Genomic DNA, 9,097 nt, shown 5'->3' with positions numbered 1-9,097 from the left:
GGAGAGTGTGTCTACATACCCTTATAGACCGTAAGCGGTAGCGTTTCACAACGCGGTTGATGTAGTCGAACTTTCTTCGCGCTCCACTGGTCGAGTACCGAACGTATGGCACCTCCGAGTTCTGCACACGTTCAGCTCGGTGATGTCCCTCGCCTTCTTCATCCAGCAAGACGTCGAGGTAGTAGATGAGTCCCGTCAGCACGACGGCGTGGTGACGGTGATGGTGAAGTGATCCTCGCAGGGCTTCGCCTAAGCACCACGACAATATGACCAGGGGTGTAAGCTGTGGACGGGGGCGCCGCACACGGGTAGGTAACTGTCTGGTGTGTGCTAGGGCGCATATATATATATATATATATATATATATATATATATATATATATATATATATATATATATATATACATCTGGGCTATTCTGTTACGCGTAACAGAATATTATTTTGTTACCCTACTTGAACTGATGGTTTCAGACGGTTGTACTCATGATTTTCATCTCGTTGAACTGATCGTCTTTTCGTCGGAATGGGGCGTGTAATATATCGTTGGAAAGCTCTTGACATCTACATTACAAATATATAGGATTTTTTTGCAAAATCATCACGGTTTAAGAGCAGTTTTGAAAAAACTGTTTTTTTTCAATACCGAAAACGCGAATCATATTTTGGACATAAATTTCAAATCATTTGTCGGAATTGAGCAAATAAGATGGCGTTGGAAAGCTGATGAAAATATGCTTCTTCCATATATCTAACATTTTTTCGAATTCTATACGATTTAAAAGTAATTTGGAAAATGGTGAAATTCTGGGCGAAACGTATTTTCACGGTTTTTTGCAAACGGTTTGCTGGATTGACGTAAATGATACGGCGTTGGAAAGCTATGGAAAATGCACAACTTTTTTGTATAGAAATGTTTTCCTAATTCCTTACAGTTTAAACTCAAATTCAAATACGGTCAAATTTGATTTCGAACGCGATTTTTTTTAAAGTTTGTCGAAATGTGGCAAATAATATACCGTTGGATAGCTATCGAAAATGCAAAAACTTAGTCATGTTGAACGTTTTCTCTACTTCGCAACCATTTAAGAGTAATTTTGAATAAGGTGAAACCCATCGTGTTGTTTTTTCCTGTCAAAAAACAGAGTACTCGTACTGATCTATGTCTGTGTTTGTATTGAGGTATTTTTCACATAGTAGTTTTGAATGCGGTGATACCTGTTATGCTATTTTTTCTGTTTTGAAAACATAGTACTCGAACTGATCTCCGTATGGGTTTGTGCTGAACGTGTGCTTTCAAAGACTCGACTTTACTATGTTTTTTCGTTTGAGTTTTGTTCGTAACTTTTCAATGGTTTACTATATTATCGTCCCTGAACTTGCATGGTTTATATCGTTGAACTAAATGATATTTGTTTTCATCAATTTACTGCCCAATTTTTTCATCACTTGCGAGTCATTAATAGTTTACTTACTGGGCAGTAACACATGAACTCCTCGCACAATAATACATAAACTACTAGGAACATAAATTTTCAACGAGCACTTAAAAACACAAAAATGACTCCCACATCCATCATATACTGGGAGCTTCCACTTGAATAGGAAATTTGTTTAGCTCTCACAAATCAATAACACTTGGCCACCAAAAACCTGACAAATGTTTTTTTCCTTGAAACACACAGCACAATTTTGAAATGCATCAGTACACGCTGACATTTTCAGTTTTTATAAGCAATCAAACATGCTAATTCAAATTGATCATTGTTTTTAATTAAGAATTTTTTAATTCGAACTGATCATTGTTTTTAATTTGATCTAATCATTGTTTTTAATGCAAACCTTTTTTAATTCAAACCAATCATTATCTTTAAGATTGCAAATTATAAGGTAGACTTCTCTAACCTTTTGGCTAGTGAACTTTCTTCTATCTATCATAAGAACTGATACAGCAGATTTGTTTGAATTGTTGCTCACAAAAAAGGGCCACTCTTGCTTTTCTCTAACCTTTTGGCTAGTGAACTTTCTTCTATCTATCATAAGAACTGATACAACAGATTCGTTTGAATTGTTGCTCACAAAAAAGGGCCACTCTTGCTTTACGAAGTGTTACGAAGAGTACTACAAAGATTACTATAAGATTTGTGAACTCAAGGCCATACATAAGTTGTACTGATCCACATGGGAAGATTTGCTACGTGCACCTTATGGAATCATACAAGATACCATTTTTTTCATCTTTTTTATGCCATAACTACACATCAGCAAGTCTAGTAGTGCCACCTCTCGACATAGTCTCCTTTGCGCTAGTTACAAGTCTTGTTCCTTGGCGAAGCCTCAATTCCTATAAAATCAAAATGGCAGGCATGAGAGAAAGATAAATGGAACACTACTTGTGCAACATTTCGATAAAAAAAATCGTGTGTTTTGCTACAGATTACATTACTTGAGAATTTTTTGTCTGTTTTCAATTTTATGTCACGGAGAACCAGTAAGTTCTACTACTGGTATAAGCCAAGTTCAAGGACTTTGCTGGCGACAAACTATGACAGTTATCCAGCGGCACCAATAACGTGAAAATGTTTTTTCCTGAGAACACACATCACAATTTTTGAAATGCATCAGTACACGCACATTTTCATTATTCAGAAGCAATCAAACATGCTAAATAGTACTCATGTACTTACTGGAACCACACATATTCTAAAATATCAATCATGTACTTACTGGTACAGATCAAATTTGCCACTTGGGAAATTAAGCTCTCCAAAACATACTAAATTCTCTTTTCTACAATTTTCAGTTCACATGTGCAGCATGAAAGGAAGAAGTAACTGACCGCCAATAGCACTCAGCGGTATATTATTCAACATTAGATGGGAACTTGGACGAGGCGCGGTGCTCTACTCGGACGGCGCCCAGTGCTCAACTTGGATGGACGAGGTTGCCGTGCGCTCGGAAGGTTCCGCACCTGCATAATTACCATAAGGGAAGTATGGCCATCTCCCCTGTTTCTTCAGATGGCGGCACTGCAGGCCAGCAGTTGCTGCTCCTCGAACCAAAGGGAGAGAGAAAGGGCAGGCCTATGGCCAAGCACAACGTCAACTTGATATTCATCAGTACTAGTATGACTGGACAAGAAAGTATTTAATTTTGAACACTAAATGAAATCCGGATAGTCTAGTGAAATTGCAATATGGAGCTTTAGTCACCTTCCCACGACAAAGAGTGAAGCATACAAAGTAGTACTGCGCATTTTTGAAACAGTTGACTAAAACCATAGCTGCTGTAGGCCCGTCGTCATCCATGATGGTCTTTGTGATTACTTGAATGGGTAGCCGAGGTGCTGATACTAAAAAAATGCATGTCTCAAATCAATTGAGACCAAGCTTCACTTCATTCCCTCCCCTATGTTACACTTTCCGTTTCGGGTATAAAATTGTACTTACCAAATATTCCCTTCTAGATGGATTGTATATGAATTTAGATTTGTAACAGCACACGCACCAAACTTGCAGAATTTTTCGTTGAACTTATCTAGATGATATATCCAAACTTGCGGAATTTTGAAACTTGAACTCCGAACTTATTGTATCCTCGAGTCTGAACTGATGCAATCATATAAGAATTTCAGGCATTATGACCTGTAGCTCTAAAAAAGCTAATTCATTTTTGCACCGTTATACCAAAAAAAAACGGAAAAATATATGGTTCTCATATGCATTTTGACAAGCACCTATAGAGCATTAATTTGTGCACAGAATAAGCACAAGATTGAATTAAGCAGAATCAAGGCACAAGTGAAAAGTAGTGGCAGCATCAGCTCAAGTTGCTCCTCTGGTTTTGTGCTCCTATTTGTGATATCAAACAACAGTACATGTCCACAAACATAATTTTTCAATAAAGCTCCACAAAATCAAGTACAGCTTCTGCCAAATTACTAATAGAAACCCACACCTTTTCACGAAGCCACACTTGAACTCGCTCTACGACAATCTTCGGACTTATGCATGCAGATGAATTGAATTTTACACCTTTTTACATCCTTTTCTGCTACTTTGTTTCCAGAGAGTGGGAGAATTTAGGACATTGCAAATATTATCTATAATTTGCCCAGTTAGTGTGGTCTGAACTGAACTTTACCTGATCAATGATTTTCCAGAGCCATGTGTGTGAATTTTTTGTTTAGCAAACTGCTGGATTTTTTTCTATGGAATTGCTAGTGCAGTGTGCACACATATAGTTGATTTATTTCCCATCAGCTAACTGAACTCACTATTTATATTGAACTGTGACAAATCTTGTTTTGCTAGCAAAACTTGAGCAGAAAAAACCTACAAAGGTGTACGCATATATAGCAAATCCTATAAAACACGTTTGTTTTGCTTCATGCAGAGCAGCAACAAAGTGAGATCGAGAGAAAAAGGAAGGTTGGGGTGCTGAACATTGGTGTCGGCGGAAGAATTGCAAGCAGAGCCGGGGAGCAGAATCAGAGGAGCGGCAGCGCGTTGGGTCCCTGGGCGGCGGCGGGGCGCAGGAAGCAAGTACCGACGGCGGTGGTTCCTCGGAGAAGGGGGCGTCAGTTCGGTGGCAGCTGAGTGATTTACTTGTTTCACTATTAAAAATGGGTTTCAAACACAACTTCTAAGCAGACAGTGCTTACTTTTGTTCTCCCACTTGGACTGAACAGGCAAAAACAGAACGCATCACTTGCGCTAACAATCCGGAAATCCAATGAACACAAAAAATATAGAATTATTCCGATACCTCGGGCAAATGGCTCTGCATATGTCGCTTCAGATGCGTCGGTTGGACTGATCTCCTTCTCCCATCTGGACGGATAAATTGTAGAACTTGCACGTCGACGTCGCAAAACTCACACTTTGGACGGATATCCTTCTTCCATCTGGACTGACAGTTGCAGAACTTCCATCAGGCAACTCACGTAACAAGCACGAATACAGCGATATCAACGATAAATCGTGAGGGGGAGGGGTGGTCACAGCGGTGGCGGGCGTGGGGAGGGTGGAGACGTGGTCGTGGCGGCGGTGGGTGCATGTGGAAGCGGGAGGGAAGGACAGGAGGCTGGCGGTGCTGGGGACGGGCTCATCGCATGAAACTGTTGTTTTTCTATAACACACATGAAACTGTATTTGTGCTTACTTTACGAACTGATGATAAATTACATCATGAACTCCTACGCATAGTGTTTGTTTCTTTTTTTTTTTGTGCAGAGCATATGATTTGTGAGCTGCATAGGCGAGATAAATCATCCATTCTACACTTTCTGAACACTCGAGATAGCAATACACGAACTTACCGGGAGAGAGATCACTGAACTGATGGGGCTCTGAAATGTAGATGGCAAGTATGCACTCCGCCGCTCTGCTGTGAGGGAGGTTTTCATTATCACTGACATCCTTGTCATACTGAGCAGGAGAGGTGTTGGTCATCTGGTCTGACCCCGCGTTGGGTTGTGAGCCTTGGACTCTTTTTGGCACGTCACCTGATGTGAAAACTGCAATTTGGAAAGGCTGAGCATCAAGTGATAATTAAGGAAGGCTACCAAACAAACGAAAGTAGCATTTTTTACATGACGGGTAGTGGTAGGTATTGGTTCATTGCTTTTGCCACCCAGTATGGTGTCAATAAGGATGCGGTAGCTCTCGTCCTCGATGGGCGCCCAGTTATCGTCGCAGAGCTTGAGGAGGCGCTTCAGGACTGGCCAAACATGCTAATTGGAGAAGCCAAGAGGATTCATGGCCTCTAGCTCCTTTCTAGTAGCATTAGCATTGTTGGAAACCATGGCCTTTAATAAAATGGTTCAGGGATCACTCCAGTCAGCCCCATTGCTACTTGTGCTGCAGAGAACATGAATATGAAGTAGATGGTGACTCATCGATTTTTCTTTACGACATATCTAAACTTACAGAATTTTGAAACTTGCACTGATGATATTTAAGTGATATATCTGAACTTTACAGAATTTTGAAGAAACTCGCTGCAAATCATTACATATTTAGGTGATATATCTAAAGTTACAGAATTTTGAAACTTGCACCGACGATATTTCTGCACACGCACCAACTATTCTGTGATTTTAGCAATGCCACTAAATTTACTTGTCCTTGACCTGTAAAATGAACTGAAAATGCATACGAAGGTGCACTGAAAAGGATGCTTTTTTTCATTTTTGTCCTAGAGACATATCAACTAACTTAAAAGCATACTCACGACCCTATATAGGGATGTTACTAGTTTTGTTTGGTTCTTAAGAGACATAAACAAACACCTAGCAAGCACAAAGGTACTAATTTTTGTTTTCTGTTTGTCCTTGTTTTTTCTCATAGAAAATTCGTGTCATACAAATGCAAAATCAAGACAAAAATGGTTGTGTCAAGTAGCAATCAGCAAGTAGCATCTGCACATGCATGTAATTTTGAGAGAGAAAGAACAGAGAACAAGAGTCAAAGATGAAACAAAAACATTTTTACTAGTTCATAAAATCATCAGCTATCAGTTCAAGAGTCGAAATGGACAGAGTTCATCGAGTCTCAGCTATAAGTTCACGCAAGCTACAGGGATGGAGAGAACTTTTTTTTAGAATTGAACTGAATTGAAAAAACAAACTGAACTGAGTGTGTCGATTTACCGGAGGTGGGGGGCGGCCGGGTGCGTGCTCGGCGCAGCGTGCCTCGTGCGGGAGTAAGCAAGAGGAAGAGGCAGCCCGGGGTGTGCTCGGCGCGGCGCTAGGAGGTGGCAGGAGGAGAGAGGAGGCCGGGCGCACCGCCCCGGAGGTGGCTGCAGGAGCACGGCGACGGGGTCGCGTGTCCGGAAGGTGGAGCGCGGGGTGACCTTCACGCAGCTCCTTGAGCGACCGAGCATGAAGCAAGCAGTTGGACTGCCGAGTTGGACGGCGCGCAGTGGCCGCGGGATGCAGCAACGCGGATGCGACGGTCCGTTGCGGGGGTGGGGGAGGGTCGCCAAGACGGTGGTAGGGACGGCTGGTCGCGGCGATTGGTGGCTCCCGACGGCGACGGCTGGATGCAGAGTGGCAACGGTGGCGCTTGGAAGCAGGGAGGCACGCCGATGGCGGGGGGAAGCGGGGAGTGAGGGCGGCGCCGGTGGCGGGTGGAAGCAGGAGCGGCGCCTGCGTTGGGTGGAAGCAGGGGGCGGCGCCGGGAGCGAGGGAGGAAGTGGGGGCGGGGGGAAGCGCGGAGTGATGGCGGCGGCGGCGGCGAGTGGAAGCAGGGGCGGCGCCGGCGTTGGGTGGAAGCAGGGGGCGGCGCCGGGATGCGGGGTGGAGGTGGGGGGCGGGCGGAGCCGGGAGCTGTGGGGAGGTGGCGGCGGGCGGCGCCGGAAGCCGGGGGCAGGTGGGTGGCGGACGGCGCCGGGAGCTGGGGAGGAGGTGGTGGGCGGGCGGCGCCGACCAGGAGAAGGTAAGATGGGGGTTAGTCGGCAGGGTGGGGGTGGGATTTTTTAGTTCAATATATCGGTGACCCCGCCCGCCGCTGCCGCTGCCCCGGCAATGCAAGGCGCCGCCGCCCCAGGAAACCCCCAATCCCAACTCGCCGGCGCCGCCCCGGACCCCGCCAGCACCCTGCGCGTAGCCGTCTCCACCGCCCAGCGTGACCCCTTCACCATCAACATCACGCCGCCACCATCCCGCCCGCCGCCGCGGCAACTGCCGCCCTCCGTGAGCGCCGGCGTGCATGGATCCGGCAGGATCCCGACCGGACCGGTCCAGGGATGACCTCCGCGGGCGTTGTGGTCGCCGCGGACTGCGCCCAGCCGTCGCAGTGGAGCTGCTCGGGTGAGCTCCTCCGTCCAGAGCGGACTCTCTGATGCAAGATGCCCAGTGGGGGGGAGCTTGAGTTGTACTTGAGGAAATACATACAGGTAGCCCATGATATCACCTTGGAACATGCTGCCCTTTTCTTGTCTTTCCGAGAAGCCCAGCTAGCGACTATCACTGCAGAGAAAGGGTGCGAAGCACCTGAAGCTATAGATCATCTTAATACATCAATCAACACTTTGAGGGATTCTGCAAACAGCCTGTTTGTTAATGACAAAAGTCTGCGCCAGAGAATCCAAGACATAAATGACAGTATGACAGACAAAATGTAAGTTTCTTGCCAAGTTTTTCTTGGATTTGAAAGTAGTAAGGTGCTGGTTTAGTCTAGAGTTACAGTTTATTGTCATCTCACTGATATTATTTGAATTTGCAGCCCAATGAAGATAAACATCGACAAGACAAAGAATGAAATCATGGATTACATGCGTCTTTACTTCCCCAATGTGTGTGGGTATGTGAATATCCGTCGCCGGCGGGTTGGCCTGCGGCTGCTGCCGAGCCCATCGAGCTGGATCCGTCGTTTCTCACGCGTGGGAGGTGGTGCTGCTCGGGCGAGCTCCTCCGTTCTCGACCACGCCGCGCCGATGACGCCCTGCTCCCTCTTGTTCCCTCCTCCATCCCCCGAGCACAACTTCGACGATCTTGTCAACCGGCGAGCCCTGTGTCCCTACTGCTGCATCACCCCCCCGTCCCATCCCCTACCTCTGCTGCCACCATCGCAGTTGCCCCCAGCGCCTGTGCCGAAGGCCGCCCTGCAGGAAATCCCTTCTCCGGTCGATGTAGTCTGTGCCTCCCACGATCACATCAACAGAGGTCCCCCGTGCGGGCTCCCGTCGTCGCTCCCTGAGAATCTCGTGGCGCACGCATTGGAGCAGTTTAGTTTCTGTTGTGTGGGCGTGAGTTGCTGTGTGAGCCCCAAAAAAATGACTTTTATCAACTGTTGGGTATTTGTATAAAAACATTGTTTATAGAAATTTGTTGTGTTTATTAAAAATACAGAAGTTCACCATGGGAAACTTGTGCAGTTCAATTTGTACTAAAAAGATAGAAAATAAAACAACAGTAAAGTTCACTAAAAAATAAAACAATAGTAAAGTTCACAAAATCATGGGAAAAGATGATTGTGTTATTTTCGGCGTTTTCTCATATGACTAGTTTAAATGCAGAAGCTTAGATATTTTTGGTTGAAACATATGGAAACAATTTACAATGTGAAAAAGTAAATTCAATAGTAATCCAATTTT

The 9,097-nt window shown here is 44.9% G+C and overlaps 1 protein-coding gene and 1 long non-coding RNA gene across 9 annotated transcripts; one reads left to right on the top strand and one right to left on the bottom strand.

Annotated features, from left to right (window-relative positions):
• Positions 1-2,060: 2,060 nt before the first annotated feature.
• LOC109771631 (uncharacterized) lies at positions 2,061-7,868 on the bottom strand. 8 transcript variants are annotated; one of them, XM_045229738.2, is made up of 6 exons: positions 6,651-7,868; positions 5,592-5,859; positions 5,319-5,516; positions 4,766-4,909; positions 2,838-3,081; positions 2,061-2,342 (listed from the first exon to the last, which is right to left on the bottom strand). In XM_045229738.2, exons 1-2 carry the CDS (start codon positions 7,710-7,712, stop codon positions 5,851-5,853), a joined length of 1,071 nt encoding a protein of 356 aa, XP_045085673.1. In that variant the 5' UTR covers positions 7,713-7,868; the 3' UTR covers positions 2,061-2,342; positions 2,838-3,081; positions 4,766-4,909; positions 5,319-5,516; positions 5,592-5,850. The 8 variants fall into 8 exon arrangements, with proteins under 8 accessions (XP_045085673.1, XP_045085667.1, XP_020185923.1 ...); XM_045229732.2 differs by having other exon boundaries at positions 2,445-3,081; positions 4,766-4,904; XM_020330334.3 differs by having other exon boundaries at positions 4,766-4,904.
• Positions 7,869-7,998: 130 nt separating this feature from the next.
• LOC120966213 (uncharacterized) lies at positions 7,999-8,869 on the top strand. The gene is made up of 2 exons (XR_012187289.1): positions 7,999-8,121; positions 8,227-8,869. It is a non-coding gene; the product is annotated as an uncharacterized lncRNA (long non-coding RNA).
• The last annotated feature ends 228 nt before the right edge of the window (positions 8,870-9,097 follow it).

This window comes from Aegilops tauschii, chromosome 6, assembly GCF_002575655.3.
Source record: "Aegilops tauschii subsp. strangulata cultivar AL8/78 chromosome 6, Aet v6.0, whole genome shotgun sequence".
Lineage (NCBI taxonomy): Eukaryota > Viridiplantae > Streptophyta > Magnoliopsida > Poales > Poaceae > Aegilops > Aegilops tauschii.
The sequence above is the reverse complement of the archived record's forward strand: the minus strand, read 5'-3'. Positions and strand labels throughout refer to the sequence as shown.